The sequence below is a fragment of the Cavia porcellus genome, unplaced genomic scaffold (genome assembly GCF_034190915.1).
Source record: "Cavia porcellus strain 051 isolate PalLab524CR breed Dunkin Hartley unplaced genomic scaffold, mCavPor4.1 scaffold_26, whole genome shotgun sequence".
NCBI lineage: Eukaryota > Metazoa > Chordata > Mammalia > Rodentia > Caviidae > Cavia > Cavia porcellus.
This window is the reverse complement of record NW_026947509.1, coordinates 41,043,435-41,066,459: the sequence shown is the minus strand read 5'-3', so window position 1 is coordinate 41,066,459 and position 23,025 is coordinate 41,043,435. Positions and strand designations below refer to the sequence as shown.

Here is a 23,025-nt window from a genome sequence, read left to right as displayed (position 1 = left end):
TGTATAGCACAGGCTGGCCTGCAGTCCCGCACCTCTGCCTGTGTGGTGCCAAAATTACTGGTGTGTGCTACCACTCTCAGCTCAAATGCACACTCTTGAAATAGGATGCAGTGGGTTTGGTATATTTGTAAGGCTGGGCAACCCTCACCACTGTCTAATTCCACAACACTTGATCACCCTGGAAAGACGTCCCACCCACTGTTCCTCTAGTTGTTGGCAACCACTCTTCTGCTTTTTCTGTAAATTACTCATTCCAGATGTTGTGTGTAAGTGAATATGTGGGCTTTGTGCCTGGCTTCTTTCATGAGCGTGTTTTCAAAGTTCATCCATATCATAGCATATAGTAGCACCTCATTTCTTTTTCATGGCTGATTAATATTCCATTGTCTAGATAGAAGGCATTTTTGTTACTCATTTATCAGTTGATGACACTTACTTTGTTCCCTTATTGTGGCTACTAATGTTGTGAACATTCATGTGTGCTTTTGTGTGGACATAAGTTTCTTGCTTCCTGGGAATAGATTTGCTAGGTCTAATATTCTGACTGTGTGTTTAATTTTTTGAGGAACTGCCAAAATTTTCATTAAAGTCTGTATAGCCCTTTACATTCCCACTGGAAATTTCTCCATATTCTTCTTCCTTTTTTTCTCCCTTTTTTTGATACAGGGATTCGAACTCACGACCTTGTGCTTGCCAGGCAGGCACTTAAGCTGCTGAGCTAAATCCCCAGCCCTCTCCATATTCTTTTTGTCAACATTTTAAATCTGTCTTTTTTATTACAGTCATTGCAGTATCAAGTGGTATCTCATTGTGGTTTTCGTTTTTTGTGTGTATGTGTGTGTGTGTGTATGTTTTTCATTTTTATGGGTACCAGGGATCGAACTCATGACTGCCTGCTAGCAAGGCAGGCACTTATGCTGCTGAGCTAAATCCCCAGCCCCTGTGGTTTTGTTTTTGTTTTGTTTTGTTTTTGAGACAGAGCCTCATTGTGCAGTCAGTCTTGCCTGGACTTACTGTGTAACCCAGGCTGGCCTTGAACTTGTGGTGATCTCCTGCTTCAGCCTCCTGAGTAATTCCTCCAGCTGGAATTAACGTGTGTGTCACCATGGCTGGTTTCATAGTGGTTTTGATTTTCGTTTTTCTGACAGCTATGATATTGAGCATTTTAAAATGTATTTATTATCCATATGTACATTTTCTTTGGAAAAATACAATTCAGATCTTTTGTTCTTGCTGCTTTTTGTTGTTCTTTTTTTTTTTTTTTTTTTGTCTTTTTGCTTTTTATTGGTGTTCTTTTTTTTTTTTTTTTTTTTTTTTTTTGTCTTTCTGCTTTTTATCGGTACCGGGGTGTTGTTCTTTTTGAAACAGGGGTTTCACTATACAGTTCACTGGCCTTAAGCTTACTTTGTAGCCCAGGCTGGTCTTAAACTCGCAATAATCCTCCTATTCCTAATCCTAACCTTCACCCTCCAGAGTGCTGGGATTATAGGCCTGCCCCACCACATGCAGCTCTTTTGTCCATTTTTAAATTGAGTTCTATTTTTAATTGTGTAATAGTTCTTAATATATTCTGCGTGGTAGGCGTGTATATATGATGGGCAAATTTTTGGGGGGTTTGTCTTTTCACTTTCCTGGTCATGTCTCTTGGGACGTATGGCTTTTCCTTTTTATGAATTAAACTTAGTTTTTCAGGGCGGGCATAGTGGCTCACATATGTAATCCCAGCATTCGGGACTGATGTTGGGGAAGGAGAAACATTGCAAGTTCGAGGCCAGTTTGGGCTACAAAGTGAGTTTAAGGCTGGCCTGAGCTGCACAGTGAAACATTGTCTCAAATAGACCAAAAGGAAGGAAAAAACCAAACTTTTTTCTTTTGTTCTTTGTGATTTTGCAGTTAGAAGAAATATTTTGCCTAACCCAGGGTCACAAAGATTTTACCCCTATAGTTTTCTCAAAGGATTATACAGACTTATTTTTATTTATTTATTTTTTTAAAGCCAGTCAAATTTAGCAGTGGGGGGGGTGGTATACCAACTTTAGTGACACTAATGTTAATAAGTTCTGATAACCCACTGCCATCGGACCAGCAGGATTGTACAGGTTTAACTCCTGCATTTACATCTTTCATCATATTGGGCAGGCACTTATGCCGCTGAGCTAAATCCCCAGTCCATATTGAGTAATTTTTCTTTGGGTGTTTTGCCCCAGACTGTTACTTAGGAAGAATTAGTTGAGTATGGATAGCATGGGCTTTCGGGCTGTCAGTTTTGGTATCCTGTATGTGTCTATATGTAATCTCTATGTATGACTTTTTAAAAATGATCAGTTTGTAGTGATTCTTTATATTACTTTGAATTCCCTGGTCTGTTACATATATTGTAAATATTTACACTGATGTGTGTTAACTTTTCTTTATGGTGTCTTGCTGTATGGGTGGTTTATACTATCAAATTTATTCATCTTTTTAAAAAAATATGGTCAAAACTTGCCTTTAAGGACCTAATCCTAAGAGGAAGAGGAAATTTTTTCTCTTAAAGAGAAGGGAAATAAGCTGGGTGTGGTGGCACACTCCTATAATCCCAGCACTGAGGAGGCTGAGGGAGCCAGATCTTTGCAAAGTTCAAGACTAGACTGTACTACAAAATGAGCCCAAGGCCAGTCTCAACCCAATAGAAAGACCCTGCCTTAAAAGAAAAAAAAAAAGCTTAATGTTAACTATCTGAATTCATCTAAAAATAATTTTAATATGTATTATATTAAGTATGCGATAGAAATTTTACCTGTTATCTATGGAAAACGAAGTTGTAAAACCTAAGCTAGGTGTGGTGGCACTCACCTGAAGTTGCAGCACTTGAAGCTGAGGCAGGAGGATCCCCATGAGTTTGAGAATAGCCTGGGTTCCATGATGAATTGGAGGCTAGTGTGAACTATGTAATGAAACCCTGTCTCTATCTCTTCCCTCCAAAGATATCCTAGTATGAAACATATGCTACATATTTGGTGACGTGAAGTATGCTCCTAAGGGATATCTCTGAGATTTTGCAGTGTTTAATGCCAGTCTTTTCTCAGTGGTTGCTTGGCAGTCTGGATGAGGGAAAAGTCTGTTGTCCCACGCATCAGTTTGACTGATTCAGTTTACTCATTGTACTCGTGAGACAAAAGGGATCCTGTGGGGTAGTGCAGTGTGAGAGGAGTAAGTACCTTATCTTGAATTTTGTGGTATGTGCCACTTGTCTAGATTCCATCATCTTAATGGCTCTTCAGTTGGCTGGGGTTACTTCTTGGTTTTTTCATCTTTTTAAGACAGGATCTCACTATGCAATTTGGGCTGGTCTTGACTTTACTTCATAGCCCAAGCTAGTTTCGAACTCACATCGATCCTCCTGCCTCAACTTCCTGGATGCTGGGATTACAGGCATGTGTGCCACCATGTTTGGCTGGGGTTACTTTGTTATTATTATTGTTATTATTATTTTCAAATCCATTTCAAAGAGAAAAATTCAAAACATGAGAATCAGGGCAGCAGTGGCACTTACATTGCAGATTGTCATTGGGATTACTTTTTGTTGTATGTTAGTTTTCAAAGGTTTGATGGTATCTTTTGCTTTGACAGTGGAATGAATGTACAGTAATAAAGGAATATATTCTTTGACATACATTCTGTCTTAGTTACTTTTTATTCATCACTGAGATAAAATACCTGATGCCCAAAGTTAGGGAAAAAAAGGTTGATCTCTTACAGATCTTGGAGGTTTCATTCCATAGTCAGTTGGCTCCAAGGTAGGGTGGCATGGTGGGGCTGCCATTCATGGCTGCTACAAACAACAAGGTACAAACTGGCAAGAGAGAGAGACACCTTCTTCCCATCATTACATTGTATGCTGGCTCCACACGTAGGCAAGTGTAGCACTCACAACACCAATCTGAGTGCAAGACATACCGATCACAAATGGTAGATTTGGTCAAGTCCTTAATTGCATGACGCTTGGGGGCTGCTGACATAAATCATGACACATACTTATGTGGATAATTTTAACACCTACCACAGATTACCTTTATTATTAATTTTTTTTTCTAATGGATATAAAGCAGTTTTGAGGATGAATAGACAGTTTTTGTTTATTTTTTTAGATACAGCCTAGCTCTGTAGTTCAGGCTGGTGTCAAACTACAGTGATCTTTGTGCCTTGGCTGGGATTACAGATGTGTGCCACCATGCCTAGGGAATAAAGTGTTTTTAAAATCCTGTTAAGAATGGTAAAAAGAGCTGGGGGTTTAGCTCAGCAGCGTAAGTGCCTGCTTGATAAATGTGAGGTCGTGAGTTTGGGCCCAACCCCCCCCCCCAAAAAAAAAAAAAAAGAATGATAAAAAGACTATTTTGGTAGAAAAATATAAGTGATAAAGTTTATGTTTCTAGTTTTAGTATATGTGTGTAATCAAAGAACTTAGTTTGGGGGCCTGTTTCCAGGTGGGGTTCTCTAGCCAACAACCCGTGCTTCCATGTGATCCTTGGGGTCTGCCTAGCACCTGTGGGCCTTCGAGTGAGTGAGGTGGTGCCAGCCCCCAACCTTAGCTGTGATGCCGGCCCTGCACAGCCTCCTCACTGTCAGAACCCATTATTATTATTATTATTTATTATTATTTTGTACCAGGGATTGAACTCACAATCTTGCGCTTGCCAGGCAGGTGCTCACAACGCTAAGCTAAATCCCCAGCCCAGAACCCATTTTTAATGGCACAGGGACCCAGTGGGATATGGACAGCAGTAAAGGAGGCCGGGGTGGACATCCCTGCTGGATATAGTGCGAGGCTGTCCTCCTACAGGGACTCAGCCTATAGGCTCTCGAACTGAGCAAACTCTGGGTCCTTCTCTGTGATGGCACAGACAGGCTATGACAAGATTGTTTTCAACACATCCACTAAAGTTTTGAATGAGACTTCTTAAAAAGTTCTTTAATGAACAAATCCTACAGTTGTCTTTTATTTCCCAAATTTTTATAGTAGGTAGTTTATAAACTATGTAATTAATTAGTAAATTAAAAATAGGAATTGGATTGTGCAAACATCGAGAAATCTACTTGATTCTCTTAAGTTTTATATTATACTTTTATATTATTATGGAGCAACTAAAAAATAATTGCAGTGAGCCAGTGGTAGCATGGGCCTGAAAAAGAACCAAGAAGTCAGCTTATTCTTTTTGAGCCAGCAGCAGCCATCAGGGCGGGGAAGAGAACCACGAAATCAGCCTGCCCTTCCCGTGAGCCAGTGGTAACCATGTGTGTTAGGAGTACCAAGAAATCGCCTGCCCTTCCTGTGAGCCAGGGGAAGCCATGTGGGCCTGGAGAGAATCAAGAAGTCAGTCCACTCTTTCTGTGAGCCAGTGGCAGCCCTGATGTGCCAGGAGGAGAACCAAGAAGTCAGCCCTTCCTGTGAGCTAGCAGCAGCCATGAGGGCAGAGAAGAGAACCAAGAAGTTAGCCTGCCCTTCCTGTGAGCCAGCGGCAGCTATGGGCTGGGAGGAGAACCAGGAAGTGAATCTATGCCTTCCTGTGAGCCAGCCGGTACACGAGGTGGGAGTCAAAAAGAGGCTTCCCTGCCTAGGCAACTGGCTGATTCAGAGGAACACAGGCTGGGATGATAGCAACTGAGGTACGAAAACAATCTAATGCTCATATTGATTGATCGACTCTGCAGGTCTGGGGCAGGTAGTCCAAGCATCTGTTGAGGGGGTAACAGTATGCAATATAACTGTGGGGAATTTCCTTTTGTCTTGTTTTTGAAATCCAATGTTCTTTTTGCTGTTTTATTCCATTTTAATGTTTTGTTTTATCTCCTTAAAAAAATAAAGAACTTAATTCAAGCAAAGTAAATATTTATATAAAGAGGAATAATTGTTTTTCTTTTATCTTCTTAGGATAGCAGTGAGATTCATTTCAAAGTGAAAATGACAACACATCTCAAGAAACTCAAAGAATCATACTGTCAAAGACAGGTTTGTGTCTTCTGGTATGAAATACAGTGCTTTGCCATAAATTTTCTTATCTGAAATCTGTAAAAAGAGGATCCTGTTTTATTATTCACCATTAGAAACTCAAGGAGAAAGCATTCTGATCTTATTAAATGCTGTGTAATTCTATTTGCTCTCTTGTGGGCCATTTCAAAGTTGAATTCATAAGATGTGGAACTAGCTTGAAAGTAACTGAAGGTTGTAAATGAGTGTTCAGCTGTATGTTAAATTTAAGTGCTAACATTAGTCTTCCTGCATAGTATTACAGGGTTTTGCTAATTTTATTCCATATCTTTAACATCAGAGAACTTTCTTTTAAAATGATACACGTAGAGGACTGGGATATAGCTCAGTGGTGCAGTGCCTGCCTGGCAAGTGTGAGGTTGTGAGTTCAATTGCTAGTACCAAAAAAACCCTTAAAAGAGAAAGATACATATATTGTCAATGCGGAATCCTCATAGCTTACACTAGTTGTGAGCTGGATTCCTGGATTAGCATCTATCTTGGTTACTTTTTTCTCAGTCCTGGGACAAAATACTCAACACTCAAAATGAAAGAAGGAAAGGTTCACTTAGCTCTCAGTTTGTGGATATTTCAGCCCATACTCGGCTGGCTCCAAGGCAGGGGGCAGCTCTTCATGGTGGCAGCAAGTACTAAAGGTGAGGAGTAAAAAGGGACAAGCATAAGGGAAGAGCACACCTTCTTCCCTGCCTTACATTGTGTGCCAGCTACTCTACCAACCAGCTGTAGTTCTAGATGTTCCTGGTGGAAGGAAGGTGAGAGGATGAGAAAATGAAAAGAGAGGAAGGCTGGTGTCAGGTGGGAATCCTCTTCCGATGGGAGAAAAGCTGCTGCTCAACCATAGCCCATTTATTTATACACTCGGATGATGTCAATTTCAACTCTGCTGCCTAACAGCTGTTTGCTTGGCTGGCCTGGGCCCCTTGCCTTCTTGGAGCTGGAACAGTTCGTTTACCTGGCTTGTTTTGAGCTGTGTTTTCAGGGCTGGTCTTGCTTTTAGCCTTACAGGTGATCAATTTCCAGTTTCAAGGGCTCCCTACAGGCTACCCCAGGGCAGGTGCAGCATTCACATTGCCAGTGCCAGTGCTGGACAATGAACCAATCGCAAACACTACACTTAGCTGTCTTCAAAAGGCCTGCCTCCCATGACCTCATGAGACATGAGGGGTCATCTAGAGGCAAACCATAGTGGCATCCCTTAGTGGCCTGCCTGATTGGTATTTGACTCTGTTGCCACCTGGCTTTGTGATTTGGAGTGAGTTGCTTAACTTGTGTTCTTTTGTCCTTGTTACTAAGAAATTTTAGTGCTTACTTTGTGAATATAAAAGGAAGCTGCCTACATAAGGCTTTTAACATGAGGCCCAAAATGCTCAGTAAATGTGTCCTATTGTTATTACAGTCAGTTTTTTTTTAGTACATGCAGTTGAAATCGAGAAGATAACTCAAGTATGTTTTAAGTGAAACACACTTAATAGGAAAGAAATAGGTTTAATCCATATCTTCTAAAATTGAATTGCAAAAACATGAAGGAAAGAAAAATGTTGAAGAATTAAATTACATGAAATTAATGTAGGGAGGCATTGTATGGACTTCAGTTTTCTTTTTTAAATCTTTTTGTAAAGATTAAATACCTGCCTCCTCCTCCTCTTCTTCATCTTTTGTGATACAGGGGATTGAACCCAGGTCCTTTGTGCTGTACAGTATCCCCAGCGTTTATTTATTTATTTATTGCTGCTGGGGGCCGAACTCAGGACTCTGTGCTTGTAAGGCAGGTGCTTATGCCGCTGAGCTAAATCCTCTGCAGCCTTTTTTAAGACACGATCCTCTCTGTGTTGCCCAGGATGGGCTGCAATTTATAATTTACCTGCCTCAGCCTCCCACAGTATAGGGATTATAGGATACCGTGCCATGTGCAGGAGTTTACAGTCTTTAGAAAAATTGATTTTTTCTCAAATATATTTTATTTCAAAGAGAAAAAAATTTCAAAACATGTCAATCAGGGCAGCAGTAGTACATACATTACACATTGGCATGGCCAGATCAGTCACCCAGAGCACAAGACATGTGCATTCAGAGGCCCAAACAGTATCAGTGCAAAACTTTCCCTTTAAGTATGTTGACTATTTTTAACACATACACATATACATATGTTGTTTCTTTCAGTTTCTCACTAGTGAGACAATACAGTGTTTACACATATTTGTTTCATATCACTTAAGAGTATGGTCTCAGGTTATATCCATTTAGGTCTAAAAGGCTCCAGTTTATCTTCCTTTTTTTTTTTTTTTTTCCTTTTTCCTTTTTCCTTTTTATCGGTACCGGGGATTGATTTATCGGTACTGGGGATCGAACTCAGGACTGCCTACTTCCAAGGCAGGCGCTTAAGCCGCTGAGCTAAACTTCCAGCCCCTGGTATCCTTCTTTATGGCTGAGTAGTACTCCATTGTGTAAAGATGACACATCTTTTTTATTCATCCCTTAGTTGAATGGCATTTAGGTTGTTTCCAAGATCTAGTTATTCCAAATTGTGCTGCTATAATCATGGGTACACAGATACCACTATGGTATGATGTTTTTAATTCTTTTGAGAAGATACCCAGAAGGGGAATAACTGGGTTTAATAAAACGTCTAATCTTTGTTCTCTGAGGAATCTCCACACTGATTTCCACAGTGGTTGTATCAGTCTGCACTCTCACCAACGGTGGAGAAGGGTTCCTTTTTCCCCACAGCCCCTTCAGCATTTATCATTGCTCGATTTCTTTTTTTTGGATACAGGGTCTCACTATGCAGTTCAGGCTGGTCTTGAGCTCATTTTGTAGCTTAGACTGGTCTTGAACTCTCAGTGATCCTCCTGCCTTAGCATCTGTCCTGCCCCAGCTTCCCGAGTGCTGGGATTACAGGTGTGAGCTGCCACGCCCTGTGATTTCTTGATACTAGCCATTTTTTCTGATGAGGTGGAATCTCAGTGTTGTTTTAATTTGCATCTTTTGAATGACCAGTGATATTGAACATTTTTTCACCTATTTATTTATTTGTAAGCAAAATTTTTATACTTCAGAAAGGCTTTGACATTTAATGATAGGGATCAAACAAGAAATCAAAATTTAATTTATGTGATCTTGCAAACACTTCCAATGAGAAACCGTAAAAGTATAAACGAAATATTGGTTTAATCGTTTATCTTATTTATTTATTTAGTATGTATATATGTATGTAACTTTTTGGTACTGGGACTCGAATCAGGACCTTGCACTTGCCAGGTAAGCACTTATGCTGCTGAGCTACATCCCTGGCCCACCATTTTTATTTTATAGATTGGTTTTTATTAAAACATTTTTCCCCTTAATGCTGGGGATTGACCCCAGAGCTCTGTGCCTGCTAGGCAGACACGTAGTCTTCTATGAACCCCAGAGCCCTGTTATGTTGTTGCATATGTTGCTGCTATTTATCTTCTACTGAATTACAGAGTTGTTTTTAGATTACATTGCTTTTTAAAAAAATCCCACAGAGAACATTCTACCTTTGTTAGACAGTTTATTATGTAATATAACTTTGGAAACAATTTAAATCAGATGAAGGGTAAGTTTTCATGATCTTACATACTTATGTAATAATATATATTGAGAAATAGTTTTAATTTCTTTTTCTTTGGTACTGGGTATCAAACTTGACCTGGCGCTTATCAAACAGCAGCTTCTGCTGCTGAGCTAAATCCCCAGCCCTGATTTTTTTAATGTTTTGGAACAGTATTTAAACATACACAGTAAAATCTTAATTTAATTAGGTATTGAGCAAAACTTTCTCTTTTTTTTTTGGTACTAGGGTTTGAACTCATGACCTTGTGCTTGCCAGGCAGGCATTTATGCTGCTGAGCTATATCCCTTTTCAAAACTTTCTTTTCTGGGGGCTGGGGATTTAGCTCAGCGGCATAAGCACCTGCGTTGCAAGCAGGCAGTCGTGAGTTCGATCCCCGGTACCAATAAAAAGGAAAAAGACAAAAAATTTTCTTTTCTGCCTTCCTTCTTTTTTGCTTCCTCTGGGCTTTGCAGTACTGGAGTTTGAACCCAGTGCCTTTGCACTGAACTATTCCCAGTCCTTTTATATTTTTCAATTTTAATTAATTTGTTTTTCTATTAAAGCCAGGGTCTTGGACCAGGGATTTAGCTCAGTGGCATAAGTGCCTACCTGGCAAGCGAAAGGTGGTGAGTTCGATCCCTGGTACCTAAAAAATAAAAATAAAGCCAGGGTCTTGCTGGCTTTCATTCAGGCTGTTCATGAGCTCTCTGTGTAGCCCAGGCTGGCCTTGAACTTGCCTCAGTCTCCTAAGTGCTGGTATTAATGCATGCCCAGCTAAAGTCACTTTTGCTTGTGTACGCAGATGCTAGTGGAGATGTTCCCAGTGTCTTTCGATTTTGTTTCATGCTAGGAAGTATGAATGAATCGTTGATGAGAAGCACAGGGTTGGAAACAGTTTGGCTTAGCATTCTTTGCTGTGTGGCCTCTGTAAGGGCTCTGTAAGTCTTAGGTTCCTTCATAGTAAAGTAAGAAATTGATAGTGCTTGAGTCATTTGCAAAGAACATTTATAATTGTGTGTGTAATTTATGTGGTAAGTGTTTTGATAAATAGTGAACAGCTTGGTAAATAGTTGGTACTCAATCCATGGTAATTAGGATAGAACTTGTTGTCTAGGGTTATGATCTGGGTATCTGTTAAGGCTTGCTTTTTCTGAGTATCAGGGTTCTTATTGTGTCTTCTAAGATTTGTATGTACATTGTCCTTTTCTCTCTGTTTCTAAACATACACATAAACATATATATATATACACACTTACATTTTTTTTCAACCTTTTTTAGGGTGTTCCAATGAATTCACTCAGGTTTCTCTTTGAAGGTCAGAGGATTGCTGATAATCATACTCCAAAAGAGGTAAGCATAATTTCTTTTTGAATCAATTATATAAAATTTTCCCTTCAGTAATTTGGTTCATGATACAAAGGTATGAAACTGTCCTTTTCTGGTATATCTTCTGATGTGCTATATCATTTGTCAGAAAAAAGAACTGTTTGGGTTGAACTTTCAGTATGTTGCATGCAAAAGTGTCAATAAGAAGGGAAGTAGAAATGGACTGACTATAATTTTAGTAGTCCCAGATGCCATCTTTCTCTTTTTTTAGGGGTGGAGACAGGGACCCACTATGTAGCTCAGGCTGGCCTTAATCTTACAGCAGTTCTCTTGCCTCAGCCTCCCGAGTGCTAGTGTTATAGGTGTGCACCAACCACGCCTGGCAGACAATTTTTTTTGACATTGCTCTATTTTTGTGTTTATTTCATAATACTTTTCAATTGACAGAAAAGTTACAAGAATAGTACAGAAAATTCCCATCTCACTTCGTATATTCATTTGTTTTTACCATCTTGTTACATTTCTCTCTTGTAGCTGTTTGTGTACATGTGTTGGGCTTGTTTCTCCTGTCCCCAAACCATGTGGAATGGGTTGTATACAATACGACCATGTGTTCCTCACTGTATAGTGTTTTTGCTTCTTTGGTTTTTTGGAGCACTAAGGATTAAATCTAGGAGGGCCTTCATACTAAGCTACAGCCACAGCCTCTCCCACCTCATCTTTTTACTTTTGACGCAGGGTCTGGATAAACCCCTTGATTGGGCAGGCTCCCAGAGTGCTGAATTATAGGTTCTTGCCATCATGCCTGGCTTAGTAGGTATTTCTTTTTTAAAAAAATACATTATTTTATTAGCCACAGTCTACTGTTAATCACAGGGAATTTAACACTATTAGAACACTTTTAATCTATAACCTAGTTTTGACATTTTATCCCAATTATGTCTCTGTGAGATAGGATCTCACTAGTCCAGGATGACTTTGAACTTACTGTGTAGCCCAAGCTGGCCTTGAACACAACAGTGATCCTCCTGCCTCAGACTCTTGAGTGCTGAGATTACTGATGTGTACCACCATGTCCAGCCTTAGGTTGTCCTTTTCATCATTTTGAATTTGGAACAGTTCCTCTTTTTTTTTTTTTCCCCTTTGTTTGACTTTTATACTTTTTTTTGAGACACGTTCTTGCTAAATAGTCCAGGTTTGCCTCAAACTTCTGGAGATCCTTCTGCCTCAGCCTTTGAAGTGCTGGGTTATGGGCATATACCACCATGCCTGGCTTACACACTGACTTTTTTTTTTTTTTTTTTTTTTTTGGTCTTTTTTCCTTTTTATCGGTACCGGGGATCGAACTGACGACTGCTTGCTTGCAAGGCAGGCGCTTATGCTGCTGAGCTAAACCCCCAGCCCCACTGACTTTTTTTTAATTCATAGAAAAAGTAAAACAAAAAAAAATTTTTTTTAGTATAAATTTTTTAATAGAATAGGGCTGGGGATTTAGCTCAGCGGCATTAGTGCCTGCCTGGCAAATGTGAGGTCCTGAGTTCAATCCCCAGTACCACCAAAAAACAAAACAAAACAAAAACAAAAACAATAATAGAATAACAGTAGTTAATAAACGACATGTTGTTATCTTTAAAGTAGTTGTTCAGGATACATTGACATTTTTGAAGACTACAGACTAATTATTTTCTGAAAAATCCTTTGCTGGTCTGTCTGCTCACAATGGGACTCAGGAGTGCTTTTGGCTGCCGTGCCTCTGGAACACCCTGGACACAGTGTCTGCAATGCACGGGGCCCTTGTGGGGTGATCTGAATGTTGATCACTTCATCTGTGCTTTTTTTTGTCTGTAACTACTTTTTGTGTTGCGATTATGAAATTTTGCAAACATTTTGCAACTATGTGGCTATCCTTTCTCATGAAACAGTCTACTTTGTGGCCCACCACCACCTTCTCAGTACTTCATTTCCTGGCACTGAAGGCTCATCTTGTCCTTTTCTCGTCCTGACTTAGCGTGATCTCTAGCACATAGTAGATGCCCACTGCATGACTGTGGCTCTCCTCTGCGTAATGAAGAGGTTTTTGTTTTGGGGGGCATTGCGGACCAGTAGGGTCCATGGGGACAAGGGGAGAGTTGGTATTTAGGTGATGTCTTTGTCATATCTTCATTGCTGGGACAGCATGGAACTGAAAGAAGGAGCGCTTTTTTGACTCATGTTTCAATCCTTAGTCCTGGCTCTAGCCTGACAGGTTATCTGCTCACCCCACGGCAGACAGGAAGTAGAGCCAGAGTAGAGGGAGATGCATGCTTCGGGTCATACCCTAGCTAGCAAGTCAGCGCCAAAGCTGTCTGGTCCAGGGCTTTCCACAGGTCCCACCTCCGCCCACACAAGCTCTGGGGACTTAGAATGGCATTTGTGCACCTCTGTTGATAGACTTCCTGCAGCTTATGATGTCATCTTCTCTGTAGCATAAGGACACGCTGCCTTCATGATTGGAAAATTCCTTACAATGTTGGAATTGTATTTTTTTGTCTTTTTTTTTTTTTTTTTGGTCAGTACTGGGGATCAAACTCACGACCACACACTTGCAAGGCAGGTGCTTATGCCGCTGAGCTAAATCCCCAGCCCCACGATATTGGAATTTTATTCCTTCTAACATGCATCATGTTGTATATACAGTTAAGAGATTATTTTAATACATGTATGTATTGCAACCAAGATTGCCTCAATATTAGAGGCAGTCTGATGATTACTTTAAAATCATAAATTCATAAAAGTCTGTCAGTTTTAGATTTCTTAATAAATTTTGTTGGGTGTGGTGGGCCACAGCTGTGATCCCAGTACTTGGGAGGCTAAGGCTGGAGGAACACTTCAAGGCCAACCTAGGTTACAGAATGTAACCTTGTGTCAAAACAAAAAAAAAATTTTTGTATTTTATAGTTCTCCACAAAGATGTCAACTATAGAAGAAGAAAACTTGATTTTCCTTTTATTTTTCCATTGTTTTTGAGATGTGTTACAGCTTTCCCTGGAAACAGTGCCTCTTTTTGTTTCCACCTTGTCCATTGCTGGAGCAAAGTGAAGGGCCAGCCTTTTGGGAACTTCACTCAGAGTTGGACTGGTGTTTATGTCGCCAAGCCCCTGTATGCACTTTCTTTTTCTTTTCTAAGTAAAGAATGCTGAGTACATCAAACTGCTTGTGTGTGTAAAATGGAAATTAAATATACCTTGAATACTTGGAGAGAATTCCTGCTTCTCAAAAGCCACCACTGTCATCAGGAAAAAAATTTTCAGAGTGATTTCAGTTACACATAAAGCACATAAAGAAAACCAAAGTGGGTCAGGGTTAGGTTGTGGCTCGGTGTTAGCACTTGTCCACTGAGTGGGACACTCTGGGTTCGAACCCCTGCTGTGCCAAAACTCAGTAGACTTCATTTTGCGTGCAGCATAAACCTGCAGGGAAAGTTGCTCGTAAAGTAAGAAAAGATTGGGCAGACCTGGGAGCATGCCCTCTGTATGGCCGTGATGGCTCTGGGGCCACTGTGCCACAGTATGTTCTTCCCACAACAGCAAAAGTACAGAGAGTCCTCAGCTGTGGGGCAGTGTGGTTCATTGTAGGTCTCTTTTGTTTTTTTAATCTTTTTATCAGTACCGGGGATCGAACTCACGACCACCTGTTTGCAAGGCAGGTGCTTATGCCGCTGAGCTAAATCCCTAGCCCTCTTCTGTTTTTTTTTTCTTTTCTTTTCTTTTTTTCACTTTAAATATTTCTGTTGGGTCGGGGGATTTAGCTTAGTGGTACAAGCACCCACCTAGGAAGTGCGAGATCATGAGTTCGATCCACGGTACCAGGAAAAAAAAAAAGAAATTCTGTCATAGTTGCAGCTAGTTTAAAATAGTGGTTTTTGGGGAGTGGGGATTTAGCTCAGCGGCATAAGCGCCTGCCTTGAAAGCAGGCAGTCATGAGTTCGATCTCTGGTACCGATAAAAAGGAAAAAGACAAAAAAATAAAATAAAATAAAATAGTGGTTTTTGTTCGGCTACTAATACATTCTTCTTTCTTGCAGTTGGGCATGGAGGAAGAAGACGTGATTGAAGTTTATCAGGAACAAACGGGGGGGCATTCGACGTTTTAGATATTCTTTTTATTTTTTTTTTCTTTTCCCTCAATTCTTTTTTATTTTTAAAAAATAGTTCTTTTGTAATGTGGTGTTCAAAATGGAAATGAAACCGGCACCCCATCTCTTTACAACATCTGGTAATCTGCATTCTAGTGCTCCTGACTCATCACTGTTTGTTTTCATCGTGCTGATTTTTGGTGATCAGACCTCAGATTCCTTCACATTGTCTTCTTTCTGAGTTGTGTTCAAGCCGCAGGCCGCAATCACAAGGCCGGCCGTGCTATCCCCTTGGCTTTCCGGTCAGCCCTGAGATTCGAGCTTGTGATAGCTTCACTCCTGGACTAGGACTTGCAATGGGAGGTGGAAGTTTTTCAGAGAACCAAACTGTGGAAAAGTGACCTTTCCTAACTTGGAGCTTCATATCTGAGGGTCTGGACCAAAAGAAGAGGACAACAAGCTTTGGCGTCCACATGACAGCTATGGGAGAGGTGACCAGCTCCAAGGGTGGCTCCGCTGGAGAGAAAACAGGCTTATAATTTAAAAGAAATCTTGTCAGAAGATCCCAGAAAAGTTAATTTTCATTCAAAATTAATAAAATTACTCATGCAGATGTGTATACACCAAGAACACTGCTCTTTTTGAGTTTGTTTGTACCTTTTGGCCTGGGATATGGGTTTTAAATGGACATTGTGTGTACCAGCTTCATTAAAATAAACAATATTTGTAAAAACTGTATTAATGTTTATTTTCATTGTATAGGAAGAAGAAAAATGCCTAAAACAAGGTTTTCTAGTGTGATACTGGAAATTATTTGGACATGGTATATCTTCAGTACTGTATAGTGGCCAGGTGTGGCACACGCATGTAATTCCTGCACTGAGAAAACAGGAGGATTGCTGGGAGTTTGAGGCCAGCCAGAAGTAGTCCAAGGCCAACCTCAACTACATAGTGAGACTTGTCTCAGAAAAACAAAATCAAAACCAATTTACAGAGTATTTAAGTTTGGTATATTTGATTTATATTTTCTCATTATAATCTTTAAACATTGTGTATGATTAAAAAATACCAGATTACTTTGTTCCTTTAAGAGGATTTTGGTTTTTTTTTGTACTGGGAATTGAACTCATAACCTTGGAATTTCCAGGCAAGCGTCTCTGCCACTGAGGTAAATCCCTGGCCCTCAGGGTTTTTTTTTTTTACTTGATTCTGTCGTGAGTCTGGAGTCCAGCAAACCTGTGCGTATGTGAGTTTGATGCTGCCTGAGTAGTGTCTTCTGACTGCTTGAGAACAGCGAAGAAAACCTGCCTTAGGTGTGTTCACAGGTCACTGGCTTACCAAACAGGATTGCAAGTTGTAGGTATAAGTCAGGACTCTTAGTTTCTTCTTCAGGACGGGGGCTGGAGCCTGGGTCTCAGCCGCACCAGGCACTAGTGTGTGCACCTGTGATGGCATCAGGTCCAGCTTTGTGAAGTCCTCATGGGTCTTACCTGTACCAGTATTAAGTTCAAGAGCACCCTGCCTGTGGAGCTGTCCAGTGTTCATGAACAGAGAATGTTGGTAATTTTGAATTTCTAAACTCTCAGCATTTGGGTGGTGGAACATAGCTACTGAAGTAGTTTTCTTATTTTTAGCGTATTGGAATTTTCTAACTGCACTGCTTTCTGCTATAGCTAGCATAAAAATGTGCTCATCTGGTTGGGTGAGGTGGTGGATGCCTGAGAATGGAGAATCATTAAGTGTGCAAGGCCAGCTCCATCTGGAATATGTATGTTGTGTCAGAGTGCTGGTAAGATGGGTGCTTACAGCAAAAACATGGAGCAGTCATTCATTCACTCTCACTCAGGGGCCATGGGAACATTCTGTCCAGTGCTTGACTGCAGCACCCTAACTGAAAGCTGGGGGCAATCAGGGCTGGCCATTTACCTTTCAGGGACATTTCCCTTGAGGGTTCATAGTGTTCTTCGTGACTGAGATGTTCTTATTAAGTACTTCGAGTTAACTGAATGAATGAATGAACGTTATAGGACCGAGAAGCTTGAGGAAAATCCAAATGACATTGAAATTCACTGAGAAATCCAGTGTTGGCTGTTTTACATTTTATATAAAACAAGGAATTAAGCATCTAATTTAAGCATGAGCATTAATGAGGAACTGGAGAGAATTACAGGTAAACATTTTTTCATCATGGACAATGGAGCACAGAATAGGCCAATGGAAATCTGTGGGAAAATGTAGGTTCAGGTGATGTTCAGTTCAACACCTATACATCTTGCTGCTTCTCTGCCTCTAATGATCATTCTGTAGCACTTTTGTTACAAAGGATTTATTTATTTATTTATTTTTTGTACTGGAGGTCGAACTCAGGACCTCATGCTTGCCAAGCTAGCGCTTGTGCTGGGTCAAGCTAAAACCTCTGGCCCTACAAGCGTTTTATTCAACATTATAAAGACATTAATGCCTAGCATTCAGGAGGCTGAGGCAGGAGACTTGCATTGAGTTTAAGGCCAGCCTGAACTACACAATAAGACTACCTCAAAAACAAAAACGACAAACGATTAATGACGCTAAGGTCATCTAATCAGGACTTAACAATTGTGTCTGTGATTTTTAAAAAGTTCTGTTGGTGGGTTTATTAAGGCACAGTTAGCAAAATCTCGAAGTCTCTTATTTCCAGGCTTTGAAAGCATTAGTGGAAGTTTCTGATGGTGGAAATTTTTATGTGTCTGCTGCCTCATGTGGGACCATTTTATTACACTGCTGCATGTGCTGACGGCTGCCTCACTCAGTACTGTCCAGATCTGCACTGTGAGGACGTGAGATTGCCTTGCACAAATTATCAACTAGTTAAAAAACACCTTTTCCTAAACAGACATTTAATTTTAGAGTCTCGGGATGAAATGGCCATGGTTTTGCCTTATAAAGGGACCGTGTGTGTGTGTGTGTGTGTGTGTGTGTGTGTGTGTGTGTGTGTGTGATTAAACAGCTCAGTCTGGTGTGTGTGTGTGTGTGTGACAGGGTCTCATTAAGTAGCCCAGGCTGGCCTAGACTTGGTATCCACCTGCGTCAGTCTCCCAGGTGCTGCAGTTACAGGTGTGCCCAGCCTTTAGGGATTTGTCTATGAAAATACGAATTCCCTTCTCTTGGCCAATGCAGAATTATTTGCATTAGAGAATTTCCATTTGCCTGCCACTCTTTCAAACACACTGAAATGAAATACATTGAGTATCCTAAGACTGTTAGTGTTTCAGGCTGAAATTATGTAATTGTGTGCTGCTTTAGGTTCCAGAGTTTCTGAATTTATGTGGTTTTAGAGGACATGAAGGATTTAAGTAGGTGAGGTATTCGATTGGGTTGAACAGATGTGGAGGGGCACATCTGTTCCAGAGTAGAGAAAACCTTAGGTATGGCTCGATGTGAACCAGATGGCACCAGACCAGCTGGGCTCAGGGATACCATTATGAAAGGGAATTTCTGTCATCACTCTTAACTTACTTTTCGCATCCTTCTGGCGTCATGGCCTGGGCGTTTGTAGGAACTGGAAATAAGAATAAACCCACGGTCTGGAAATGTTCTGTGTCCACTGCAGACCCTGGGCTTCCTTATTGAGTTCTTGACAGAAACCAAGATGATTCTCCACAGCAGCTTTGTGCCTGGGAAAACAACCATACCCTGGTTTAGGGACTGAGCCATCCAGAAATGGTGCTTGTGAGGTGGTAGGGCTTCGGGCTTGAATGATTATCAGTTAGACATGGGGCCACTGATCTTGGGATGCAGTGGATGATCCTGCTTTGTTCACTTGTTAACCTTACCCCTGATGTGTAGGGCATCATGAGTCTGGCAGAATAAAAGGAAAGGAGTGGTTTGTTCAGTTCTTAGACCTGGACTGCCGCTGGGGCACCGATGCTCTGGGGATGAGGAAAGCCTAGCGTAGTTAGGTTGCTGGGCTGGGGTCACCAGTGAAGATGGATGGCACCAGCTGGATTTGAGGCCTAAGCCTTTATCCCCACGCCTTTAGCCACGTGGACTAGTCTTACAAAATTCCTATTTCCCCTCCTATTCCTGTCAGCTTTCTGGGGGAGACGGGTTCACATAACTTGTTTTAGTCTCATTCTAGTCGTGACCCCAACCCCGCTGCTATAGTGCATGGAATCCACAGTTTTGAAGTGATTTACCTGCTGATGCATTTTGTAATTCAGATAGTAGAAGAAGACTCAGAAGAGGAGCAGCTGGAGGTTTGTGAAAAACCCTTAGGACAGGTTGTTCGAGGGTTGAGCTTCAACTGTGAAATACTTCAAGGGGAGAAGTGTCTTGTTGAGGCTGGACAGGAGCAGTGTTTCCAGGTTGTGCTGCCACTCGTCAGTGTTTTAATCTAGGCAGGGATGACTGCTTGCCCTCACTAAGACGGGAAACTTACAGCAACTACAGCGGACGTACTTATAGAGTGTTGAAACCACACTACTTATGACATCCTGTCCACAGACAGATACCAAGGAAGGCCACAGGTTCAGAGTGAGAGTCTGAGATTGGGTCCTGGCATGCCCCTCTCCACCAGATCAGCCCTGACCAACATCCTTTTCGCTTTGCAGGGGGGTGGAGGGGTGGGCGGGGGCGGTTGTTTCCTGTCTCTCTGTCTCCTGCCTGAAGATGGACCCAGGGCCTCATGCACGTGAGACAAGTCTCTCAGCCCTGCACCTTCTCACCTGTGGTAAACCAGAGGATTGGGATGAGTGGTCTCTAGCCTCCAGCTTTAGTATGCATTCTATAAGCCATAAAGGAATAGTGTGATCACTCCTTGGCTTTTAGTCTTCCAAACCAGAGTATGCCAAGAGGAGGAGCCAGGGGAAAGTGCTTGTTCAGAGGTGGTGCAAGCAGGGACAGCCTATGTAGGCAATACCTGGCTTGCTCCTGGGCCTGTTCGTCGGCATCCTCCAGAGCTGGCCGGGCTGCTGCTTCCTGCTGCCGCCTCTCCTCATCCTGCAGCAGTGCCTTCTCAGCAACCTGCCTCTGCCACTGGAAGTCCGGTTGCTCCTCTTTTGCCATTTCAGCCAGGTGCTTGTGTTCCTCCGCTGCTGCCTGTATTTCCAATTCCTTCTGCCTTTGCTTCTCTGCCTCTGCAGGATGCGGGGTATGTGTGTGTGTGTGTGTGTGTGTGTGTGTGTGTGCTCAGCAAGAGGCACTGCTACGGGAACCCACATTCTGTCTTTCTGAGACGTCTCCCTCTGTGGTTCAGGCTGGCCTTGGGCTCACTTTGTAGCCCAGGCTGGTCTCAAACTTACAAGGATTTCCTCAAACCACCCTTAGTGCTGGGAACCCACATTCTCTCTTTCCCCTTTTTTGTGGGGGGAGGGTACCGGGGATTGAACTCAAGACCTTGAGTTTGTCAAGCGGGCACTTACACCGCTGGGCTAAACCCCCGGGGGAGCCTACATTCTGGTCTGTGATTCTTAGGGACTCTGTGAAATTTTGCAGTTTATTGGGCTGCCAGACCCTCTGTGGGTTAGGTGGGGATTAATGTACTAATCTGAGTCCTTTAGCAAGCACCTTTATGCAGAGCACTGTGAAATTAATACAAAGTCCCAGGAGGGATATACCCAGACCCTACTGCGTCTGTCAGCATGGGGTGGATGGAATGCAGCTAGGCTGGAGAAACACGTCCATCCGATCAGGGCTGGGAAATTGGGGTGTCTCCACCAGGAAGTGGCCGCAGGTCACCCACCAGAGTCCCTGTCTCTCCCAGGAAAGCTGCAGGGGTCTGTGTCTGTGGGGTTGCTGGGGTGGGAAGCCAGAGGGGCCAGGCCACTGTAGTTCCCGAGTGGAGCGTGGGACGCTGGCCTGGCCCGGCAGCTCACTGTGGTCACAGAAGGATTGCTTTGGAAAGCACGGCTTACGCTTGGGGCTTCATGCACTCTTGCTGAGGCTAGGAACATGGGAACACCCGCGGCAGGAAGAAGACATCCCTGTCCCTACAGGAGACCGCCACGGAGGGCCCGCGCCCTGCTCACCGGCTCTTGCCGCCATCTCCTGCTGCCGCCTGCGCTGCGCTTCCTGCAGCGCCCTGCGCAGCTCCTCACGCTGCAGCCGCGCGCGGTCCTGGGCCGCCCGCCGCCGCTCGGCTGCCGCCTCCTCCTGCGGTCGCCGCTCTTCCAGGCTCGGTCTCCTGGAGCTGCGGACACACGCAGGGGCCACGGGATCGCAGGTGCAGTGGCCCGGGCGGGCCGGCGGGTGGCGCGCGGCTCAGGGAGTCGGGCCGCTGCGTTCTGCCGAGCCCCGCGCAGCCCGCGTGGGGGTGGGGGTCAGGCTCAGTGTGGACTGAGGTGGACTGAGCGGCCGAGACTGCTCTGGGAGAGCGAGAGCAGCAAACCCTGCGCGGACCCACCTGGGCTCCTCCGAGAGCCTCTGCCGCAGACCTGCCGCCTCCTCGCCCTCCAGCGGCTCCTGCTGGCCGCGGCGCTGCTCGTCCTGCGCCCTCCTCCTCTTCACCACCTCCTGCAGCCGCCTCTCCGCCTTCAGTGCGTGCAGCCGGTCCCGCGCCGCCTTCTCCTGCGCCCGAGGGAGCTGGTGTTCAGGGCCAGACTAGGCTGGGGGCCAACTGCTGGATTCAGGTTTCTCTCTCCTGCTTTGGCTTTGAGGAATCACAGCTTAATTTTCCTGACACTGCCTTCAGGATGTGGCTCTTACTAGGGTTCACTGAAATTAATAGTCATGGTGCCAGTATGTCTAGTACAGCACAAGCTCTGGCGTTCTCAGCCCTAGCGAGATGTTAGATTTGCTGGAGTGCCACTGAGACAAGTAAAATGAAAACCGCGATGGCGGAGGCCACCTAGGTTAAAAAAAAAAAGCTAGCCAGGCAGGTGGAATGTGTTCCTGTTTCTAGTTGCCAGGGAAGTTGAGCCAGGAGGATCACAAGTTTGAGACCAGCTTGGGCAACTTAGTGAAGCCCTGTCTTAAAATAAAAAAGGCTAGGAATGTGGTGCAGTGGTGGAGTGCCTGGCTGGCATGTGAAGGCCCTGGGTTCAATCCCCAGTATCACACAGACAACAAAAAAGAAAAAGAGGAAAAGAAAGAGCTTCTAACATGGAACTTGGAGCCAGAGCTGAAAGCTGCAGAGTCTACGTAGGGGCTCTCTAACCAAAGGTGATTTTAGCTGTGAGAAATCAGAGTCACACTAAATCTCATAAAACCCAATTTTTTTTTTTTTTTTTTTGAGTCAGGGTCTCAGTATGTAGTTTAGGCTGGCCTTGAACTCAAGGGGATCCTCCTGTCGTAGTTTTCTTCTCTCCTCAGACACACGCCTGTGAGAGGGGGCCTGGAGGGCCTGTTCCTCCTGGAGAACTCCACAGCCACTGGCAGGGAGGCCTCTGCAGAGCCAGCAAGGTCCTATGAGCCGGAAAGCGCTCTGGGAACTGGATTGGTGGGCTCAGGAAGGGTCTGCTAAAGATCACGAGGTGCCTGCAAGTGCCGAGCAGAATTGCAGACCACTGGGTCCAAAACTATAATGAAATCTTTTTGAACAACCTTGCACTATAATAGTTAAAATAGTGACATGAACCCTGTTGGAGCCAGGCGTGGTGACGCACTCCTGTGATCCCAACACTTGGGAGGCTGAGGCAGGAGAATCATTTACAAGTTCGAGACTAGTCTGGACTATATAGTGAGCCCAAGGCCAGCTGAACTGCATAGGGTGACCTGTCTCAAAGACAAGCAAACAAACAAAAAACAGGCTCAGATAATGATGATTGTGGCTCGCATTTGTCACCTGTAGTTTTCCAGGCTGATTATTTTCCAGCTAGGTCCTTTTTTGGGGAAACATGTGTTTTTTTTTTTTTGTTTTTGTTTTTGTCTTTTTCCTTTTTATTGGTACCGGGGATTGAAATCACAACTGCCTGCTTGCAAGGCAGGCGCTTATGCCACTGAGCTAAATCCCCAGCCCCAGGAAACATGGTTTTTAAAGATACTTATTTTGGCTAGAAGACCTCTGAG

At 43.1% G+C, this 23,025-nt stretch overlaps 2 protein-coding genes across 8 annotated transcripts in view; one reads left to right on the top strand and one right to left on the bottom strand.

The window, feature by feature from the left end:
• Window positions 1-15,780, top strand: part of Sumo1 (small ubiquitin like modifier 1) — a 29,274-nt gene extending 13,494 nt beyond the window's left edge. For both annotated transcript variants that reach the window (XM_003474628.5, XM_063237259.1), the window contains 3 exons: window positions 5,912-5,989; window positions 10,881-10,952; window positions 14,992-15,780. In XM_003474628.5, the coding sequence (XP_003474676.1) occupies window positions 5,912-5,989; window positions 10,881-10,952; window positions 14,992-15,060 (219 nt within the window). In that variant the 3' untranslated portion in view covers window positions 15,061-15,780. The remainder of the gene's footprint in view (window positions 1-5,911; window positions 5,990-10,880; window positions 10,953-14,991) is intronic.
• The window catches only part of Kiaa2012 (KIAA2012 ortholog), a 120,275-nt gene continuing 98,908 nt past the window's right edge, over window positions 1,659-23,025 (bottom strand). For 3 of the 6 annotated variants that reach the window (XM_013157569.3, XM_023567002.2, XM_023567000.2), the window contains 4 exons: window positions 21,422-21,585; window positions 21,048-21,208; window positions 19,940-20,156; window positions 18,538-18,695 (listed from right to left, as the gene is read on the bottom strand). In XM_013157569.3, the coding sequence (XP_013013023.1) occupies window positions 18,557-18,695; window positions 19,940-20,156; window positions 21,048-21,208; window positions 21,422-21,585 (681 nt within the window). In that variant the 3' untranslated portion in view covers window positions 18,538-18,556. Of the gene's footprint in view, window positions 6,658-18,537; window positions 18,696-19,217; window positions 19,335-19,939; window positions 20,157-21,047; window positions 21,209-21,421; window positions 21,586-23,025 lie in introns of those variants that run through there. The other 3 variants (XM_023566999.2, XM_023567003.2, XR_010043490.1) reach the window with 3 other exon arrangements.